General features: G+C 44.8%; 3 protein-coding genes across 4 annotated transcripts in view; 1 reads left to right on the top strand and 2 right to left on the bottom strand.

The window, feature by feature from the left end:
• Window positions 1-23,312, bottom strand: part of LOC114643553 (protein NLRC5-like) — a 5,922,889-nt gene that overhangs the window by 2,390,047 nt on the left and 3,509,530 nt on the right. Inside the window, exons 26-29 of the mRNA XM_051925772.1 lie at window positions 22,878-23,051; window positions 20,628-20,801; window positions 18,467-18,640; window positions 16,249-16,422 (exon numbers count right to left, since the gene is read on the bottom strand). Of these exons, the coding sequence (XP_051781732.1) occupies window positions 16,249-16,422; window positions 18,467-18,640; window positions 20,628-20,801; window positions 22,878-23,051 (696 nt within the window). The remainder of the gene's footprint in view (window positions 1-16,248; window positions 16,423-18,466; window positions 18,641-20,627; window positions 20,802-22,877; window positions 23,052-23,312) is intronic.
• LOC114641960 (NACHT, LRR and PYD domains-containing protein 3-like) overlaps window positions 1-23,312 on the top strand; it is a 592,098-nt gene that overhangs the window by 327,304 nt on the left and 241,482 nt on the right. The gene's annotated exons all lie outside the window — the stretch shown is intronic.
• The window catches only part of LOC114642560 (NACHT, LRR and PYD domains-containing protein 3-like), a 691,964-nt gene continuing 681,624 nt past the window's right edge, over window positions 12,973-23,312 (bottom strand). The window contains exons 13-14 of the mRNA XM_051925830.1: window positions 13,975-14,149; window positions 12,973-13,213 (exon numbers count right to left, since the gene is read on the bottom strand). Of these exons, the coding sequence (XP_051781790.1) occupies window positions 13,990-14,149 (160 nt within the window). The 3' untranslated portion in view covers window positions 12,973-13,213; window positions 13,975-13,989. The remainder of the gene's footprint in view (window positions 13,214-13,974; window positions 14,150-23,312) is intronic.

Below are 23,312 nucleotides of genomic sequence, written 5' to 3'. Positions count from 1 at the left end.
TTGTGAGGTCATCTGTCTGTGTGTATGGCCCACTGACCACACATTATATACTTCACATCAGCATTTTGCGAATTATTAGTATAACATGAAAAAAGTTTCTGTTTTAGTTATGTGTTCAACATTTTTTGCCTCACATTTTCTGCTATCCTACTTTTTTCCAGATCATTGTAGACACACATGAAATGTATGTATTCCAAATAACGATATATTATTTACCCTGTACAACTCCAGGCACCTCTCACACAGATAAACACACTTGAGCTGGGAGAACTTTTTGCCCAAGTTGAGCTCCATTGAGGAGGTGATGGGATAGCAGGCTGCTTTCTGCTTGTGTTGATCAACACATTTACAACACAAAACATGCTGATGAGGAGATGTGAACGGATTTAAGGTGGGCTGGGGTTACTGGAAGAATCCTAACTCATCTCTTTTAAGTCAGTGGGTAACTGATATTATATATTATTTCAAATTGGAAAAAATCTAATTCTCACTCAGTGGATCTCTGCAAAAACTTTTTAAAAATCTGACAGCATCTAATTTTAGAATAAACATTTAAATTGGGCAAATGGATTTTCTTCCCTTTTTATTTTATTTATTTATTTTCCTACTCTTTATGTTTTACTCTGGCTGCTGGCCTGGCTCTCTTTCTCATTTGTGGAGGTTGATTTGAACGTAGTTTTGTCAAGTTTGACTTTCTTGTATGAAATGTTACTTGCTTTTAACACTCAAATTACCAAAGCCTATGAAAAAACTCAGAGATTCATCCCACCTTAAATCCCTTTGCACCTTTCCATCAGTGTCTTTTGTCTTTAAAATGTGTCGATAAGCAGCAAGCAGCCTGCTATCACATCCCCCCACCACTGCACAAAGTTTTCTCAGCTCAAGTCTGTTTACCTGCATGTCAGATGCTTAGAGTTGTATAGACTAGAGTAAATACTATATCGTTATTTGGAACACATTCATTTCATGTGTGTTCCGTGTCTACAACAATCTATGTAAGCACATCATTAAAACAGAAATATTTTTCATGTTTTAGTAATAATTGACAAAATGTTGACATGAAGCATATAATGTGTGAAGACTGAAGTCCAAATATCAAATAAACACTTTCACAAAAGGTACAAGTATAACAAAACAAGTGCGCTTTTATTGAAGAATATAACTGCAGAAAAAGACACAGTACAGAGACGGCAAAAGTGCGAAGTGCATTCTTTCTCCGATGTATAACCCTCATCATTATCTGAGTTCACCCCTGCTATAGTGCGATCGGGGGAAGTGTGAACATAACTGGGAGACTAAAACTGAATTAAAAAAAACAACGCTAACCTTTACAAGTACCATATATTTACAATGGCTGTCACAGACTCAAATCAAATGTATGTTTTTACTCTAAAATAGCTAAGAATAAGAGCGGTTCACTTCTCAAAATGGAGTTGTGCAGGATCAAACCCGTGACACTTTGATTAACAATCAACAGTTCTTACCGTTACACCATCAAAGCAGTCGGATTAAGGACGTGTCAATGTCACACCCTAACACGGGTTCTTTTTCTGCAGTTATATTCTTGAATAAAAGCACACTTGTTTTGTTATACTTGTAGCTTTTGTGAAAGTGTTTATTTGATATTTGGACTTCAGTCTTCACACATTATACACTTCATGTCTACATTTTGTCAATTATTACTAAAACATGACAAGCGTTTCTGTTTTAACGATTGTTGTAGACATGGAACACACATGAAATGCATGTGTTCCAAATAACGATATAGAATTTACTCAATACAACTCTAAGCAACTGACATGCAGGTAAACAGACTTGAGCTGAGTAAACTTTGTGCAGCAGTGGGGGGATGTGGTAGCAGGCTGCTTGCTACTTGCTGCTTATCGACACATTTACAAGACAAAAGACGCTGACGGAGAGGTGCGAAGGGATTTAAGGTGGGATGGAACTAGAAGTTTTTTTTAGGCTTTGGTAATTCTAGTGTTAATACATTAAAAAAAAAAAGATATGTCCACTTCTCAATATCCTCTTGTTGTGGAATATTTTCTCTTCCCACTGGAATGGAGACCTGCGTAAAGACCTTTGACAAATCAATATATTTCTCATCATGGAGACCACAGACTTGCAAATCTGATAAGACAGAACGTTGGGTTAGAATTTTTAAGTCATCATCATAGTTACTCATAGTTTTGAGGAATACTTGTGTTCTTCTCCCCTGAAGGCTTAATTGTCTCTGAAGCTTTTCAGTGCAGATTGTTACTGTACTGCCGAGATCTATAAAGGTGTATGTTTCTACATACCTCTCACTCTTCTTAGATTTTACCTTAACAGGAACCAAATACAGTACTCACTCTTCACCGGCCCCAGTAAAGGTACAAGTTCCCTGCTCAGATTCCCCTTCAGTGCATGTAGCTTTACTAGAAGTAGTTTTAGTGGATGTTGCTCCAAACTCTTTTTAATGTGCCAGATGTCTGGGTGCTGCAAAGAACATGTCTGACACTTCATTTTTTCTTTACAGGTTTTACCTAGGTGCCCCTGTTTGAGACAATGAAAGCTGTAACAGACGGCCAGCAGCTCAAAACGGCCGGGACACCCCTGAGATGGAAGCTTTCATAGTACACTGCCTCCCCCAGGATGCTAGATGGCAGCTCCCCTGGACTTCAGAGGTGTCCCGGATGGGCCGCAGGGCACTTTGGGACATGTAGTATATTACCACAGCCCTGCTGGATACTGTGGGTGCTGCCAGGGGACACTGCAAGAGGACCGGAGGAGTTGTGTTTCATTCATACCCCGGAAGTACTCCCAAGTCGCGAGGATGGAAGCTTCGAAGTACTTCCGGGCTAAAGAAACCTCAAGTCCTCCATCTGACCCAGAAGTGCTAGCCAGTCACGTGGAAGGAAGAACGGAAGCCCTTCCTGGTCAAGGACTATTTAAAGGACTGCTGAAGAGCCAGCAGGTGAGCCAAAGTTAGGAGGAAGGAGACAAAACTTGCTGGAGGTGTGGAAGAGGAAAGGGAAAGAGAATTGTGTTTATTGTTATTATCGATACTTGTATTAGTGGTGGCTGTGGTGCTTTGGGGACTATTTAAAGAAGAGAAATATTAAACATCTTCTTGGTGCTTTGAACTTGTGTCCTGTGTGTCTGTCTGTTGGGTTTAAAAGGGGCAGCAGTGACCCCTAGCATCCACACATTTATAAAGCATAAAACTTTAGGTTTTAGAAAGTCAATTCTGTCTTTATGTGGCAGTTCTTTGATTTTACTGCATTCAGCAAGAGTATGCTGGCCACTGCAGAATACACAAGGCTTTTTAAATGCACAGATGCATGTTGCAGACATCTTGACTCCCTTTTCTCTGGCAGCAATTCAGAGGATTCTTTCCCTTGCTGGTCCTTTCTTTTTTCTCCATGTAAGCTGCGCCATACACTGAATGAGAGGCATTCTGAGCTTGTAAATGAAAAAATCTATTAAATCATCCAATCTTACGTCTCTTCCTTCCCTTCTTTTAGTACTGCGAGCTACTGATGTCCACTCACGCTTCAATTCGTACGGTGTGTCGTTTACACCAATATTAAATTCATTCTGATTTCCTCTTGCAGTAGGTGGTACATCCATACAGCGACAGAGAAAAAGAGCCAAATCTACCAAAGCTCCTCCATCTTCTGCTGACTTGATCTGAGGCTTCATAATCTTTTTAATGTGTTCTCCATATATCTGCTTACTATCTCCATAGTAGGTGTTGAGCAGTTGTCGTGCCTTTAGATAACCTGCTTCTGGTCTGAGTCTGAGACAGGCTTGAATGAGCTCTTAAGGGCGGCCTCTAGTGTCCTGCTCTAGAAAGTGCAGTTTATCTCGATCGTTTTCAAACACATTGTCCACAGCATAATCAAAGGCTTGAATGAACGACGTGTGTGTTAGAGGATCACCGTTAAATATTGGTATTGTGTGCTGCGCCGGAGATTTATTTTGTTTCTCCCTCTGTTGAGCTAACAGCTTAGTAGCTTTGACTTTGTAGGATTCTGTCGAAGGGGGTGACGTTGCCACAGCGCTCAGCTGGGATGATGAGCCACACTTACTATCAAGAATGCACTTTAACTCTTTGAGGGCTGAATATTTTTTCCAAAAAACATAGTTTTCTGAAAAGCAATGGCGTCACACAGACATCAACATAAAACATCTGTTGTTGCATGCTGTGGCTGCCAGTTTGCCAAGAATGTGCAGCAGACTTGCTGCCAGGCTGCCTTTTCATGGCTAGGGCAGCAGCAGCGGTCACTGTCACAGTGCATTGCAATCTGGTTTCTACCTCTTGTCATTGTTAAGTGGTAGTCCTCCCAGGTAAACAGTGCCATAGGCGTATCAACTACTTGAACCTGTTCAACACCACGAATAGCTGGGGACCAATCAGCTGAAGCCGGAACCTCACAATCACCTTCGATCACTTGTATCAAAATCAGAGTCTGACAAGTCATTGTCCAGTTCAGGGAGAACAGGCAACACGTCGTCCCTGGAGTATTCTGCTTTACACATCCACTTGGATCTCTCGCCAGGTGTCAGGGCCATTTTTGCCATTGTCTGCGCCTTACTACTCATGGGATTGCAGGAAATCTCGGTCAAAACCAACAACGCTAACTTTCTTTCTAGCAACAAGACTCCAACTAAAACATAATAGTTGGTTTTGTCACAGTTGGCAGTTGATTGCTATTGTCAACTCCTCCTTTTGACAAAAGTCGACATCAGCCCTGAAAGAGTTAACTAAGAAGCTTGCAGGACTCTGGGTTTTGTGTGATCTCAATCTTGCAGCTGCATCTCTCTGAATTGATTAACAAAGTGTCCGTCAGGTAAGCGTGCTGAAAAGCTCTTCGTGTCTTTAACCCATGCCGTTGTAGCATCAGTAAATTCATCCCAAATCTGTGAACGTCATTTTCTGTTTTTTAATTGCACCTTCTTTACTTAGCATAGATTTTACTCTTCCACACAGCTCTTCAGTCTGACTTCACGTCTCACGAAAGGTGAAATTGTCAGCAGTGTCTTTAAGGCTTTCAATCTCAGCCATAAGTTGGGAAAGTCAATGTTGCCTTTTCTTTATGTGATCTTTAAGATCCTTAAGCACATTCTCTGAACTCCGTCCTCACATCACTCCCGGTGTCTTCACTTGAGCTAAGTTTGGACCTCACCATGTTCACAGCAGTGCGTGTTTCTGACAGTGTGTGTCCAGGCAAACCGCTTTCTAGCAACAGCTACATCACAATCGAGACGCTCCAACAATACAGACAAGTCAGGCTTCTGTAACTCATGCAACAACACAAGCGATCCTCCATGATGTCTTTATATTCTATCACAAATCTTCTCAAGTTCTGGTACGGCGACCTTGCTTTCATTTACAATCATGCAGAGATAGAAGATAAGAGCACAGTACCTCATAGTAGCTCAGGTCTTTTTCTTTCGTTGACGAGTTCTGGAGCACAAGTGTCCAATTCCAGTTCAACGCCTTCAGACGTACAAATTGTAGCTGCGTTTATTCAAAATTACCAAAGTTCTGACACGTTGAAGTGATTCCACAGACAAAATATTTTTGTTTTTTAAAAGCTTTAGTGAAAAATTCAAACCAAAACAGTTCACACAAATAATAGAGAACAAAATCAATATAGCAAAGAAAAGAAAAGTCCTTGTTTAAGAAAAGTTCTGTTTAAAGCTTATATATCTTAGTTGTATTGTTTAAATTTGCTTATACAGTTGAGCCATTTCTAACGGTCAGAAAACTGTATGATTACCTCATTTACAAACCACAAGTGGGTCATTCAGCCCATGCTGGCCATGAGACTAATTCTCAATGAACACACAGTAATACTGATTAGAGCGAGCAAGTTCAATCTCATATTAAATTACAAGGGAAAAAGTCTACAGGTTACCATATTCTAATAGCTACTGTAGAAGAAGAAAATGATATTCTATTGTACTTAAGCAAACACTAATATGAGTTTAAGTTAAAACTTGTACTTTTCATGATTGGCTCTTACACTGTTGTTTTCACCTCATCATCTGTTCACTGCGTTCAGTTCGCAAAGAAGAACCAAACTGTGAAGTTCAAACAGGTCTTTTATAAAAGGTGGCCAATGTGGTTGTGTGTATTACTATCACGTTCAGACCTAAAGCATATCTCAGAAAACATCGATTGTAAGGCAGAAACAAATCCTGGGTGGGATGCCAGTCCATCACCTGGTGGACACACACACTCACACACACACACACACACACACACACACCCACACACACGCACACTCACACACACACACACGCACACTCACGCACACTCACTCACACACACACACACTCACACCCACACACACACACGCACACGCACACACACACACTGGGGTCAATTTAGAAACACCAATTGGCCAAACCTGCATGTCCTTGGACTGCATATAGAAATCAGAGCATCTGGAGAAACTCAAACACAAGTATGGGAGAACATGCAAACTCCATGGAGCACTCGGGGTGTGAACCTCAGTCACCTTGTTGTGAATAATAATAATAATAATACATTTTACGTATATAGCACCTTTCCCAAGCTGAAGGTGTAACTGCACCACCTTACCATCTCTATTTACCATTCACCCTCACTGCTTATGCCCATCAAAGATTAAAAGGATTGCTGTAAAGAAAATGTATCTGATGAGTCTCACAAATTATTTGTCTTTTTCTTTTAATCAGACTACTTACTACTTTGCTAGTGTTAATAGAGTGTTTCTGAATACTTTAATCCCAAATTATTCAAATAAGCTTTTAACTAAACATACTTAACATATACCACATATAAAAATAAAACGAAAGGATAGGAATTGGGGTTTGGTATGTTTAATAAAGATGGCATGCCTACAATAAAGAAAGCCCGCTCAGAAGAACATCCATTGAATTCTCTGTCTGTGTCCCTAACCACCGACTCAGAAACCTAAACATTATACCTTATTTCAGTTAAACCAGCAGGATACTCATTCATAGATGCAGCCTCTTGGAGCCTCGATCGTCACAAGTGCCATTAATGTACAGCTGTTTTTGTAATCACTTTTTAGGCGTATTGTGGTGAGGTGTCCTGGGAATTTAATGGATGTCCTTCTGGATGAGCTTTCTTCATTGCACCAGTACTTTCCCTGTCAAATGTACCAGCCCCCATTTCCTGTGCTTCCATTTTCTTTCTCCATGTAACCAATCAGAACAAAGTATGTGTTTCAAATAAATGTAAAACCAGCTGTAGGCTTAGAAGGACAATTTCTCAAAACTTTTAAGGAACATTGAAATATCTTCGTAAAACATGTGGAATTATTCCATCCATCCAGGGTTGCGCCAGTCCCAGCCGCATACAGCACAAGGCAGGACCAATCAATAGACGGGTGCCAGCTCATCGCAGTGTGAATGTGAGCGCACACACACACACACACACACCCACACGCACACACACACACACAAACACACACACACACACACACACACACACACACAATTTCCAACACAGTTGATTCAAATGTTTCGATCCTCTGTGAGGCTTCACTCCACCCAACACTAGCTGTCACTACCTGATTTGGACCAGAAACCCAATTTGAACCACAAAAGAAGCAGAAGGGCATCCTGGGATATTCCACGTGAAGTTTTCAACATCTAGAAACGCCTCTTTATGCTCACAGCCACCCACATATCTCAGAAGCTGGCATCATAAACGCTCTCAGTCAGCTACAGGCTGTTCTGCTTCTTGGTGTAAAAGTTGTAAACCGTGAGCGGTGCTTCTGGCTTACAGTGCTGGAGAAGACTTGCTCGCTAAAACTCAGCAGCGTGTTTTGTCTTTTAAAGTGGAGCATGTAAGAGTTTCATTTACTTTGTAAAAATAACAATCAATCCATAAACACAGGGGACACTTTCAAATCTCGTGCAGACCCTGGCACTATACGGTATGATTAACGAGTCTGCGTTACCTGTAGAAGTCGACATAAATGAAGATCCGTGAGTGGCAGCGCCAGCACAGCGAGCTCAGAGGTGATGCACGTGTCGCTAAATGGTGGAAGTGGTCGCTGAAATAGTGAAATAAGCTTCATTAATAGGGAAATAACAGAAGCCATCTTAAGTGCATCTTTCAGTTCTTACTGCCTGGCTATCGACATAACAGAGACAGCAATTCACATCAGCGTATCAACAATCAGAGTAAGTCCTACGTTTAGACATTTCAGTAGTCGCACAGTTAGAAAAGCCCTTTTTGGTGTCGTTTATCAGATTCACATGAGAAGACTCAGGACTTCTTCCTTCAGCCAGAAGACGTTTCCAGCTAGTACACACACACCCAGGAAACACAAGGAAGAGAGAGAATGTGAGACATGAAACTTCACAAACTCACATCAACTCCTCATCTGTGATATTTTGTTTTGTGCTGATCAGAAAATCTTATTTTAGACCAAATCAGAAGTACAAGGCTGCACTTTCATCAAGTGAGGAAGATGAGGACACCTACCAGCAGCCCTGCTACCTCCAAGATTTAATAAAAGTAAGAAATCCTGTCACTTTTAACTATTAAGTATTAAATGCTGAACATGTGATGTGTTTAATGTCCTTTTTATAAACCTGGATAGCACATAACAAAGGCAACATCACAAAAGCTGCTAACTTGTCATTTTAATAATTTTCTCAGTCGGTGACAGAATAACTAGCACTGCCATTGTGACTGAGGCAACGATTCTCAGGACAAACATGAAAAGATAAAATCAAGGTGTCATCACACTGGAAACACGATGGGATACCCCGATGTCTGCATGTTGGTGACCTTCCTTACCACTCCGTCTGCCATCATTAGACCTGACAGACTCACACTGAAGGTGTCTCGTCTTTGCTCTGTGAACATTCTGTTCAGTCATTCAGAAGTAAAGGTCCCTGCTGCTGACGTCACATCAAGATGTTTAAATGACACTTGTGTGTTTACAGGACCCCCTAAATGTCCAGGACCACTGACAGGTCAGCAGGTGTGGGAGTTCTGTGGGCCGACTGCTCAGCCAGATATTTTTTCCAGACTACATATCGGTGTTTCATGAATTGACTGATGACGTGTGAAGTAAACATTTGCCCTCCCAGTATTTCATTACCGTTGGACGCATTTCGTTTTTCAGGTTTAGGTTGCGTTTTATGGACCACATCACCAAAAACGGCCGTTCAGCTGAAAGGTAATTCTAAACGATGACACATTCAAGCCCCTGTGGATCTTATAAGATGTTCATGTACTGTGACAACATATTTTTGAAATTTTATTTATATAATTGCATTACAAAGACCAGATGAGAAAACCCCAACTAACTGAACATCTTGATGATTTCTCATTCAGGGCCGGAGCCACAAGTGCTGCCACCAACACCAGGTGAGTACAATAATGGGCTCCTCTCTGTGGACATACACTGATGTCTGCATTTGAGAAACTTACTGTCACTTTACTCCAATCGTCACTCAGAGTTTGTCGTATTCATCACTAAGTTACGTAATGGGGGCTTTAACAGGTCTGGGCCGGGGGGTCTCAGCAGGACCTGCCTGATCAGACTGCGCTGGACGGTGAGTGTCGTGTACACCTAGCAGACCATCGACTGACTTGGATTATTTCTGATGTCTCCATCTTTAGATTACTGAGGACTTCAGAACAGCAGTGAGAGGAGGAGGAAGGTACAGGAGCGTCACACCGAGAAGAAAAAGGACAAGATGATGAAGATTATTATTATTATTATTATTACCACTAAATTTAGGATTCATATTTGACATAAGATGGAAATCAGCGATGAACTGTTCTGTAGAATGAAGTGACATTTGAATTTGAGATGTTTTTAGTTTAGCGGAGCTCTCGTTATAAACGTAGAGGGTTAGCCGTGTGCTCTTGACTTGGATTACATTGACGTTGTTGTGCTTTGGGGTGAAGCCGAGTGACCTCAGGGATTATAAAGAAATGTGATAATTATTAGAAAATAAAGGCTGACTTTCATTCAGTTTACATAGACATTCATTTTATTATGGGATATATTGTACCAGTTTGAAATTGTTACTGTATTAATAAAATACAAAGAATGACTGTAACAGATTACACATAATAAAAGTGTCATTTGAGTTATATTTATAATGTGCTAATAATTAAACTATAAATTTAGTTTTTTAACTATTTCAAGGACATTTATTATTCACTTAAAATATAATTATAGTGGTCATACAGTAGAAAAAAATATTTTAAGTTTATTGTAAGTATGTAACAATTAAAGATAATGTACAATTAAAGTTTTAAATGTATTTAATGTAATATTTGACAAATGTATCCATCCATCCATCCATTATCCAAACCGCTATATCCTAACTACAGGGTCACGGGGGTCTGCAGGAGCCAATCCCAGTCAGCACAGGGCACAAGGCAGGAAACAAACCCCGGGCAGGGCGCCAGCCCACCGCAGGACACACACCCACACACACACACACACACAATTTAGGACCACCACTACACCTAACCTGCATGTCTTTAGACTGAGGGAGGAAACCCACGCAGACACGGTGAGAACATGCAAACTCCACACAGGGAGGACCCTGGCAGTGAACCCAGACGGGTCTCCTAACTGCGAGGCAGCAGCACTACCCACTGTGCCACCGTGCCGCCTGTAATAATAGTGCACTTGTAATTGATAAAAGTTCATTCTAAATCTATTGTAAGATTGTGTGGATTTTTTAAAAGTATATATAAAGCAATACAATTTAATTTTCCTGAAGTACACTTCCAATAGTCCTACTGTAGTACGTTTAACACAAATGAAGTTGATATTGTGTACAGTTTAAATACATTTAGCACAGAATGAGTTGCTCCAGCGTCACACATTTAAATCTAAATATCATCAGTCCTGGCCCAAGTTTATTTCTCGTACCTCAGCACACTTGTGTTTATTACACTTCAGAATACAAAGAGCAGTAAAGAGGAGAAGACGACGAGCAGGTAGGGAGGTGAGGGCCTGCGAGGACAGAAAGTGACGGGCGTGGGTGACGTGACACTCCGGTGTGTTTGGTGACTCGCTCAGCTGGTTTGGATGTTAGGACATTTGAAACTCCTCAAGTCACTTCATCAAAGGGTCCGTTGTCACAGTTTCTCTTATTTCATATTTTATTAACAGTGAGTCACATTCATAAATCACAGCAGTCACAGTGATGGAGGCAGCTGCTCTTTGTCACCAATAACTGAGGATGTCGTCCATCTTTACGTCTCCACACCAACTCACACGTGTCACTGATCTGCTCAAACCTGAACTGAGGCTCAGCGGAGTGAAGGTCTGGTGGTCTTTTTGTCCATGGAGATCTCCTGTCCCCCCAGGACAGACTCTACAGATGATGCCAGCCAGTCAAGATGGCACTAATGTCTCCTACAAGACGACTGAACTTAGAAACACAAATGTCTGTCTTTGTCGTGTTGTCCGTTGGCTTTTCTTCTTCATTTTCTGTAGATATGGCCGCTCTCTGCTGTCTCCCATTCCTTGTCTTTTTAATAAGAGACTCTGGTGGTCCGGCTGTCCTGTTGCTGTTAGCTCTGACTGCAGTATTTGACTCAGCTGACCATGACATCCTCATCGCCCGTCTTGGCTCAGTCACACCTCCCAGGCGGAGGCTTTTAGTCAGGGTGGGCCGCCTCTCCTCCTCATCCTCGGCCCCTCTCTATTCTGTGGCCTATTCTTTATTTCACTGTAGATGTTCCTCTTAGTATCCATTTTTAAATAACTCAATATTTCTCTCCACGGCTACACAGATGACACTCTGACATATTTTCCACTCATCAGATCCAAACCAATTCTCTTAACCCTTTATTGGAATGTCCAGAAGACATTAAGACATGGAGGTCACCTCATTCTCTTGGTCTACATGACATACAAACAGACCTTGTATGTTCTGGACCTTCTGACCTCACTTGTGCTCCTATAGTTCATCTCAGACCCCTGACCACCGACTGTAAACCCCTGACAGACAATCCTGTTGTGATTTGTGATAAACAGATGACCTCCTCCTCCTCTTCGTCTGTCCTCGTCCCCCTCGTGTCATTGACTGTCCTTCACTTTCTCTCTCCTCTTTGCCCCCCTTGTTCATCTGTTTGTTTTCTTCTCTCCCACTCTTGTCCCTGTTCCTCTTTTTATTACCCAGCTGTCGTATAGAAGCCCATCCTCAGGCTGGGGTCCCCCACTTGTTTCCTTTAGACCCTCATCCCAATCCCACTCGTTTTATTTTTCAGTTTCTTTCTTAATTCCCAGTTCAGCTTATTCCCCTCTGTTCGTCCATCCATTATCTAAGCCCCACCAGTCCAGTTCAGGTGGTGGTCCCTCAGTGGCCGTCTGTCCACATCAAGTCAGGACCCCACCCTGGACAGCGCCAGTCCATCTCATCTCCACACTCCTCCATGTTCTCCTCGTCTTTTCTTTTATTTCTTTTTAATGGCTCACTCGTTCAGGATGCTGCTCACTACGAGGACACGACTGGAGGGGACGGTGAAGTGGAGACGACGGAATAAAAAAGAAAATGAAAATCAAAACTGAGCCTCATGGGAGTTAAAGTGTCACCAAAGGAGAATCAGCAGGTGGCACACAGGACTTGGGGGACACGGAGCAGACACGGGTTCAAATGACACACAGTGACGATGGAGATGAGCGCTGATGGCGTCCTGTGATGGACCAGCGTCCTCTCCAGGGTTTGTCACAGCCTCGTCCGCAGTGTCACTACAGCCTCAGGCCCCCTGTCACCCCACAGCTGGACTGTCCACCTCTCTTTGCTCCTCGGTGGGACAGGCAACTTGGGGGGCTTTTTACAGGATGACCCCCACTGCTTTATTGCCTCTAGTGGTGAAACTCAGGGGTCTGCAGGTCCGAGTCTACTTGAGTTTTGTCACCAGTTGAGGGTCTCAAGGTGTTAAAAATAAAAGTGACGTTAAAGGAGGAGCACACAGGCTGAGGGGACACAGAGAGTTTATTAAATGAGGAGCAGAGCTGAGAGGAGAAGAAAAAGAAGAAAGAGGAGAATTTAGGGGTGAGTGGATGGGGGGCTCTGTCACTGACAGGGGGGTCAGTCTGATCATCACTGCGGGTCTTCTCATGTGTAGATAGTCAGCTGACGTCCAGACCACCTCAGCTCCTCCTCTACTGATCACAGGTTCCTCTCCTCACTCTCACTGATCCCGTTATCAGACAGCCTGTGAGGAGACACAAGTGTGAGTTACAAACAGCAGGGGGCGCCACACACACACTGCACTGTCACACTGACACGCCCCCTGATGTCACCCAGAATTCCTCTCAGTGTCTGTGCTCATCTAAGTCACATGACATGTGTGTTGGCATGTCAGTCCACTCACCGATTGGTCAACATCCTATGAAGGCTTGCTGGTCACGTCACATTTCATAAAGAAGGTGGTCTGTCCAGTTGACGTGCTGTTGTCCCCTCTGTCCCCCTGCGGTCACTTCCTGTCTGTCTTTCTAGAGCTCTGTCTCTCTTCATTTTCTCTTCTTCTCCTCCTCACTCTCATGTCTTCTCTCATGTCATCTCCTGCTCGTCTCTCATCCTCCATCTTGTTTCTTCCTCTTGTCCACTGATCCCTCCGTCTGCTGATCGGCTCTTTCTTGTTTGTTCCAAATGACCCTCAGCCCCTAGACTGTCATGTCCCCCTCACCTCCATTCCACACTGTCTGCTGTCCTGATCCCCCCTTGTTCCTTGTCCCCCTGTCTCTGGCTGGACACTCAGCTGCTGTCCATTTCTTTTTTCTCTTGTCCATCTTACACTCCTCCTCCTCCTCATCTTCCTCTGTCTGTCTCTCCTTATCTTTGTTGTCCTTCCTGTCTGTCACCTCAGTCAGCTCCACTTGTCACTGTCACTCTGGTCACTCCATGTGCTGTCATGTGATCAGCCCGCCCATCAATAACACATTCACACCCCCACCTCTCCCCCTCTTTACTCACCACAGTTTCTCTAATTTACAGTGTGTCACTCCTGAGCCCCTCACTCAGCTGACGAGCCCCTGAATCTCCGAGGTTGTTGTTACTCAGGTCCAGTTCAGTCAGCTGAGAGTTTGGAGATGAGAGGACTGAGGAAAGAGCTGAGCAGCAGGCCGAGGTGAGACCACATTCAGACAACCTGTGGAGAAGAAGAGAGATGAGTGAGGACAGACAGACAGACAGAAGGACACACAGCACAAGGGCTCAATGACTGCGCCGTCTTCACTGAAATGCACTTTGACCCTGAGACCACCACTGTCCTTATAAGGTAAGGCGCTATATACCTGACAGCATCTTCTGCCTTCCTGCCACATTGACTGGTGACAAGTCACTCAAAGTGACATGTGGACACTGGACAGGAATGTGAAGGACATGAGGCAGACAGTGTCCTGCACTTGAGGGTCCAGACAGACTTGTCAAAGCCGATGACAGCGGAGGGACCACCTTAGATTTGTGTCTGTAACTGAGGACTCGGCACATGGAGGGGCTTTGACTGATTTGCAGGACCCCATCCACAGATTCCTGTTAGACACGCCGGTCACTGCTGGACATCGGAGAGCGTGACACTTGAGTGTCTGTCATGGTGGGCTCTCCTGATGTCAGACCACTTAGACGATGAGGACCCTCTGTCTGTCTATTGTGACAAAGACTGGACTGACTGTGTGATCAGTGACATAATGGATAGGGTGGACAGGACTGACATGTGACACTTCTGACACTCACACGTCACATGCTGACCGGTGTCACTGACCAGCTGACCTCAGTCCACTAAAGGCCTCACTGCTGGTGGCCTCAGTTTTCTTATTTATCTCCTAATTTGTAATAAAGCCAGTGGACGAGCTCTGAATGGACACTCAGCATCCCAAAGTCCAGTCCCCTGGGCACAGAGGTGGTCTGATTGGACTGTGAAGTGACACCCATTACTGCTGACCACTGCTGTCCACTCCCAGCTCTCCTCTGACCTGAGCTGCCCATTCAGAGCAAAATGGCAGAGTGACCTGCTAGCATCGCCACCTGCTGGTAGGTGTTAGAAATGACACAATTGACATCTCAGTGACATCAAACCACACGGAGAATTAAAGAATAAAAGGACAAGAGGGACAGCAGCTGGGCCACCGAAAGAGAAAAGAATCAGAAGATCACAAGAAGAACACGTCAGGGGCTCAGAAAAGGACGAGAATCATCGGGAATTCAGCAGTCCAGACCACCAGGATTACCTCAACTGTGAAGATCAGGAAACAAATCAAAAGAATAACAACACATCCCATAATAAACAGACAGAATATGAGAGAATGTGAAAGAAAACCAAACAATCGTCTCTTCATAGCTCAGTCCTAAATCACAAGCTAATCCTTTTAGTTCTGAAGACACAAGTGAAGCCCCCCATGGCAGTCTGTTTGAGGGGTCCTGCTTCTCGAGGTCCGACCACATAAACCTCACAGTCTGAGGGCCAACGCGATTCTCTCAATGACTTCTTCAGGGCAAACAATAAAACATAACACATGTAACTAAATAAATCTTAAAAACATCAATCTCTGACAATGACAATGACGTGTGTGACATTAAAGAGTATTGGTGTCCACTGCAGCTGTCCCCATATTTAGGACCCCCGTCATTTGTGTGTTCTCGATGTCACATTAGAATACGCTGGTTAAGGCCGATGTCTGCAGACAATTTGGAACATTCAAATGAGGACATGTCCCCTGTTCAAGGTGCCAGCGTTGTAACAAAGGGTGAAACCATTGTCATCAATCAAGTGACGAATTGTCTAAGAAACAGGTGAGACTCGAGCTGTGAGGGTAGAATACACGACAATGGGGTCACGTCACAAGTCTGATGTACAGGACACCAACAGAGGGGCACGTGGACATCAGGAGCAGAAAAGTGACATCATAGAGGGACTGAGCAAATGTCACTTGTCACTAAGGGTCACAAGGTGGGACAACTGAAATCAGAAACTAACAGAAAGTGCTGGGGATTGTGATGGACACTTGAGGCCACAAGAAGAGAACTGGACTGTCAAGATAGATAGATAGATAGATAGATAGATAGATAGATAGATAGATAGATAGATAGATAGATAGATAGATAGATAGATAGATAGATAGATAGATAGATAGATAGATAGATAGATAGATAGATAGATAGATAGATAGATGTGAAAGGCACTATATCATGTGATCAGCCCGCCCATCAATAACACATTCACACCCCCCACCCCTCCCCCTCTTTACTCACGCCAGTGTCTCTAATTTACAGTTGTCACTCCTGAGCCCCTCACTCAGCTGATGAGCCCCTGAATCTCCCAGGTTGTTGTTGTTCATCCCCAGTTCAGTCAGCTGTGAGTTTGGAGACGAGAGGACCGAGGAGAGAGCTGAGCAGCAGGCCGAGGTGAGACCACAAGACCCCAACCTGTGGAGAAGAAGATAGACGAGTGAGGACAGACAGACAGACAGAAGGACACACAGCACAAGGGCTCAATGACTGCGCCGTCTTCACTGAAATGCACTTTGACCCTGAGACCACCGCTGTCCTTATAAGGTTAGGCGCTATATACCTGACAGTGTCTTCTGCCTTCCTGCCACACTGACTGGTGACAAGTCACTCAAAGTGACATGTGGACACTGGACAGGACTGTGAAGGACATGAGGCTGACAGTGTCCTGCACTCGAGGGTCCACACAGACTTGTCAAAGCCGATGACAGCGGAGGGACCACCTTGGATTTGTGTCTGTAACTGAGGACTCAGCACATGGAGGGGCTTTGACTGATTTGCAGGACCCCATTCACAGATTCCTGTTCCTGGTCACTGCTGGACATTGGAGAGCGCGACACTCGAGTGTCTGTCATGGTGGGCTCTCCTGATGTCAGACCATTTAGACGATGAGGACCCTCTGTCTGTCTATTGTGACAAAGACTGGACTGACTGTGTGATCAGTGACATAATGGATAGGGTGGACAGGACTGACATGTGACACTTCTGACACTCACACGTCACATGCTGACCGGTGCCACTGACCAGCTGACCTCAGCCCACTAAAGGTCTCACTGCTGGTGACCTCAGTTTTCTTATTTCTCTCCTAATTTGTAATAAAGCCAGTGGACGAGCTCTGAATGGACACTCAGCATCACAAAGTCCAGTCCCCTGGGCACAGAGGTGGTCTGAGTGGACTGTGAAGTGACCCCCATTACTGCTGACCACTGCTGTCCACTCCCAGCTCTCCTCTGACCTGAGCTGCCCATTCAGAGCAAAATGGCAGAGTGACCTGCTAGCATCGCCACCTGCTGGTAGGAGTTAGAAATGACACAATTGACATCTCAGTGACATCAAACCACACGGAGAATTAAAGAATAAAAAGACAAGAAGAACAGCAGCTGGGCCACCGAAAGAGAAAAGAATCAGAAGATCACAAGAAGAACACATCAGGGGCTCAGAAAAGGACAAGAATCATCAGGAATTCAGCAGTCCGGACCACCAGCATTAACACACCTGTGAAGATCAGGAAACAAATCAAAAGAACAACAACACATCCCATAATAAACAGACAGAATATGACAGAATGTGACAGAAAACCAAACAATTGTCTCTTCATATCTCAGTCCTAAATCACAAGCAAATCCTTTTAGTTCTGAAGACACAAGTGAAGCCCCCCATGGCAGCCTGTTTGAGGGGTCCTGCTTCTCGAGGTCCGACCACATAAACCTCACAGTCTGAGGGCCAACGCGATTCTCTCAATGACTTCTTCAGGGCAAACAATAAAACATAACACACGTTACTAAATAAATCCTAAAAACATCACTCTGTGACAATGACAATGACATGTGTGACATTAAAGAGTATTGGCGTCCACAGCTGCTGTCCTCGTGTTTAGGACCCCCGGTCATTTGTGTGTCCTCGATGTCACATTAGGATATGCTGGTTAAGGCCGATGTCTGCAGACACTTTGTAACATTCAAATGAGGACATGTCCCCTGTTCAAGGTGCCAGCGTCATAATAAAGAGTGACACCATTGTCATCAATCAAGTGACGATTTGTCTAAGAAACAGGCGAGACTCGAGCTGCGAGGGTAGAATACACAACAATGGGGTCACGTCACAAGTCTGATGTGCAGGACACCAACAGAGGAGCACGTGGACATCAGGAGCAAAAATTTGACGTCAGAGAGGGGCTGAGCAAATGTCACTTTGTCACTAAGGGTCACAAGGTGGGACAACTGAAATCAGAAACTAACAGAAAGTGCTGGGGATTGTGATGGACACTTGAGGTCTCAGGAAGAGAACTGGACAGTCAAGATAGATAGATAGATAGATAGATAGATAGATAGATAGATAGATAGATAGATAGATAGATAGATAGATAGATAGATAGATAGATGTGAAAGGCACTATATCATGTGATCAGCCCGCCCATCAATAACACATTCACACCCCCCACCCCCTCCCCCTCTTTACTCACCCCAGTGTCTCTAATTTACAGTTGTCACTCCTGAGCCCCTCACTCAGCTGACGAGCCCCTGAATCTCCCAGGTTGTTGTCTTCGAGGTCCAGATATGTCAGCCGTGAGTTTGGAGATGAGAGGACCGAGGAGAGAGCTGAGCAGCAGGCCGAGGTGAGACCACAAGAGACCAACCTGTGAAGAAGAAGAGAGACGAGTGAGGACAGACAGACAGACAGACAGAAGGACACACAGCACAAGGGCTCAATGACTGCGCCGTCTTCACTGAAATGCACTTTGACCCTGAGACCACCGCTGTCCTTATAAGGTAAGTCGTTATATACCTGACAGAGTCTTCTGCCTTCCTGCCACACTGACTGGTGACAAGTCACTCAAAGTGACATGTGGACACTGGACAGGACTGTGAAGGACATGAGGCTGACAGTGTCCTGCACTCGAGGGTCCACACAGACTTGTCAAAGCCGATGACAGCGGAGGGACCACCTTGGATTTGTGTCTGTAACTGAGGACTCAGCACATGGAGGGGCTTTGACTGATTTGCAGGACCCCATCCACAGATTCCTGTTCCTGGTCACTGCTGGACATTGGAGAGCGCGACACTCGAGTGTCTGTCATGGTGGGCTCTCCTGATGTCAGACCACTTAGACGATGACGACCCTCTGTCTGTCTATTGTGACAAAGACTGGACTGACTGTGTGATCAGTGACATAATGGATAGGGTGGACAGGACTGACATGTGACACTTCTGACACTCACACGTCACATGCTGACCGGTGCCACTGACCAGCTGACCTCAGTCCACTAAAGGCCTCACTGCTGGTGACCTCAGTTTTCTTATTTCTCTCCTAATTTGTAATAAAGCCAGTGGACGAGCTCTGAATGGACACTCAGCATCCCAAAGTCCAGTCCCCTGGGCACAGAGGTGGTCTGAGTGGACTGTGAAGTGACCCCCATTACTGCTGACCACTGCTGTCCACTCCCAGCTCTCCTCTGACCTGAGCTGCCCATTCAGAGCAAAATGGCAGAGTGACCTGCTAGCATCGCCACCTGCTGGTAGGAGTTAGAAATGACACAATTGACATCTCAGTGACATCAAACCACACGGAGAATTAAAGAATAAAAAGACAAGAAGAACAGCAGCTGGGCCACCGAAAGAGAAAAGAATCAGAAGATCACAAGAAGAACACATCAGGGGCTCAGAAAAGGACGAGAATCATCAGGAATTCAGCAGTCCGGACCACCAGCATTAACACACCTGTGAAGATCAGGAAACAAATCAAAAGAACAACACATCCCATAATAAACAGACAGAATATGACAGAATGTGACAGAAAACCAAACAATTGTCTCTTCATATCTCAGTCCTAAATCACAAGCAAATCCTTTTAGTTCTGAAGACACAAGTGAAGCCCCCATGGCAGCCTGTTTGAGGGGTCCTGATTCTAGAGGTCCGACCACATAAACCTCACAGTCTGAGGGCCAACGCGATTCTCTCAATGACTTCTTCAGGGCAAACAATAAAACATAACACACGTTACTAAATAAATCCTAAAAACATCACTCTGTGACAACGACAATGACGTGTGCGACATTAAAGAGTATTGGCGTCCACAGCTGCTGTCCTCGTGTTTAGGACCCCCGGTCATTTGTGTGTCCTCGATGTCACATTAGGATATGCTGGTTAAGGCCGATGTCTGCAGACACTTTGTAACATTCAAATGAGGACATGTCCCCTGTTCAAGGTGCCAGCGTCATAATAAAGAGTGACACCATTGTCATCAATCAAGTGACGATTTGTCTAAGAAACAGGCGAGACTCGAGCTGCGAGGGTAGAATACACAACAATGGGGTCACGTCACAAGTCTGGTGTGCAGGACACCAACAGAGGAGCACATGGACATCAGGAGCAAAAATGTGACGTCAGAGAGGGGCTGAGCAAATGTCACTTTGTCACTAAGGGTCACAAGGTGGGACAACTGAAATCAGAAACTAACAGAAAGTGCTGGGGATTGTGATGGACACTTGAGGTCTCAGGAAGAGAACTGGACAGTCAAGATAGATAGATAGATAGATAGATAGATGTGAAAGGCACTATATCATGTGATCAGCCCGCCCATCAATAACACATTCACACCCCCCACCCCTCCCCCTCTTTACTCACCTCAGTGTCACTAATTTACAGTTGTCACTCCTGAGCCCCTCACTCAGCTGACGAGCCCCTGAATCTCCCAGGTTGTTGTCTTCGAGGTCCAGATATGTCAGCCGTGAGTTTGGAGATGAGAGGACCGAGGAGAGAGCTGAGCAGCAGGCCGAGGTGAGACCACAAGACAACAACCTGTGAAGAAGAAGAGAGACGAGTGAGGACAGACAGACAGACAGAAGGACACAAAGCACAAGGGCTCAATGACTGCGCCGTCATCACTGAAATGCACTTTGACCCTGAGACCACCGCTGTCCTTATAAGGTAAGTTGTTATATACCTGACAGAGTCTTCTGCCTTCCTGCCACACTGACTGGTGACAAGTCACTCAAAGTGACATGTGGACACTGGACAGGACTGTGAAGGACATGAGGCTGACAGTGTCCTGCACTCGAGGGTCCACACAGACTTGTCAAAGCCGATGACAGCGGAGGGACCACCTTGGATTTGTGTCTGTAACTGAGGACTCAGCACATGGAGGGGCTTTGACTGATTTGGAGGACCCCATCCACAGATTCCTGTTAGACACGCCGGTCACTGCTGGACATCGGAGAGCGCGACACTCGAGTGTCTGTCATGGTGGGCTCTCCTGATGTCAGACCACTTAGACGATGACGACCCTCTGTCTGTCTATTGTGACAAAGACTGGACTGACTGTGTGATCAGTGACATAATGGATAGGGTGGACAGGACTGACATGTGACACTTCTGACACTCACACGACACATGCTGACCGGTGCCACTGACCAGCTGACCTCAGCCCACTAAAGGTCTCACTGCTGGTGACCTCAGTTTTCTTATTTCTCTCCTAATTTGTAATAAAGCCAGTGGACGAGCTCTGAATGGACACTCAGCATCCCAAAGTCCAGTCCCCTGGGCACAGAGGTGGTCTGAGTGGACTGTGAAGTGACCCCCATTACTGCTGACCACTGCTGTCCACTCCCAGCTCTCCTCTGACCTGAGCTGCCCATTCAGAGCAAAATGGCAGAGTGACCTGCTAGCATCGCCACCTGCTGGTAGGAGTTAGAAATGACACAATTGACATCTCAGTGACATCAAACCACACGGAGAATTAAAGAATAAAAAGACAAGAAGAACAGCAGCTGGGCCACCGAAAGAGAAAAGAATCAGAAGATCACAAGAAGAACACATCAGGGGCTCAGAAAAGGACGAGAATCATCAGGAATTCAGCAGTCCGGACCACCAGCATTAACACACCTGTGAAGATCAGGAAACAAATCAAAAGAACAACAACACATCCCATAATAAACAGACAGAATATGACAGAATGTGACAGAAAACCAAACAATTGTCTCTTCATATCTCAGTCCTAAATCACAAGCAAATCCTTTTAGTTCTGAAGACACAAGTGAAGCCCCCCATGGCAGTCTGTTTGAGGGGTCCTGCTTCTCGAGGTCCGACCACATAAACCTCACAGTCTGAGGGCCAACGCGATTCTCTCAATGACTTCTTCAGGGCAAACAATAAAACATAACACACGTTACTAAATAAATCCTAAAAACATCACTCTGTGACAACGACAATGACGTGTGCGACATTAAAGAGTATTGGCGTCCACAGCTGCTGTCCTCGTGTTTAGGACCCCCGGTCATTTGTGTGTCCTCGATGTCACATTAGGATATGCTGGTTAAGGCCGATGTCTGCAGACACTTTGTAACATTCAAATGAGGACATGTCCCCTGTTCAAGGTGCCAGCGTCATAATAAAGAGTGACACCATTGTCATCAATCAAATGACGATTTGTCTAAGAAACAGGCGAGACTCGAGCTGCGAGGGTAGAATACACAACAATGGGGTCACGTCACAAGTCTGGTGTGCAGGACACCAACAGAGGAGCACGTGGACATCAGGAGCAAAAATGTGACGTCAGAGAGGGGCTGAGCAAATGTCACTTTGTCACTAAGGGTCACAAGGTGGGACAACTGAAATCAGAAACTAACAGAAAGTGCTGGGGATTGTGATGGACACTTGAGGTCTCAGGAAGAGAACTGGACAGTCAAGATAGATAGATAGATAGATAGATAGATAGATAGATAGATAGATAGATAGATAGATAGATAGATAGATAGATAGATAGATAGATAGATAGATAGATAGATAGATAGATAGATGTGAAAGGCACTATATCATGTGATCAGCCCGCCCATCAATAACACATTCACACCCCCACCCCTCCCCCTCTTTACTCACCCCAGTTTCTCTAATTTACAGTTGTCACTCCTGAGCCCCTCACTCAGCTGACGAGCCCCTGAATCTCCCAGGTTGTTGTCTTCGAGGTCCAGATATGTCAGCCGTGAGTTTGGAGATGAGAGGACCGAGGAGAGAGCTGAGCAGCAGGCCGAGGTGAGACCACAAGACAACAACCTGTGAAGAAGAAGAGAGACGAGTGAGGACAGACAGACAGACAGAAGGACACACAGCACAAGGGCTCAATGACTGCGCCGTCATCACTGAAATGCACTTTGACCCTGAGACCACCGCTGTCCTTATAAGGTAAGTCGTTATATACCTGACAGAGTCTTCTGCCTTCCTGCCACACTGACTGGTGACAAGTCACTCAAAGTGACATGTGGACACTGGACAGGACTGTGAAGGACATGAGGCTGACAGTGTCCTGCACTCGAG

The sequence above is a fragment of the Erpetoichthys calabaricus genome, chromosome 4 (assembly GCF_900747795.2).
Source record: "Erpetoichthys calabaricus chromosome 4, fErpCal1.3, whole genome shotgun sequence".
NCBI classification, from domain to species: Eukaryota; Metazoa; Chordata; class Cladistia; order Polypteriformes; family Polypteridae; genus Erpetoichthys; species Erpetoichthys calabaricus.
The sequence above is the reverse complement of the archived record's forward strand: the minus strand, read 5'-3'. Positions and strand labels throughout refer to the sequence as shown.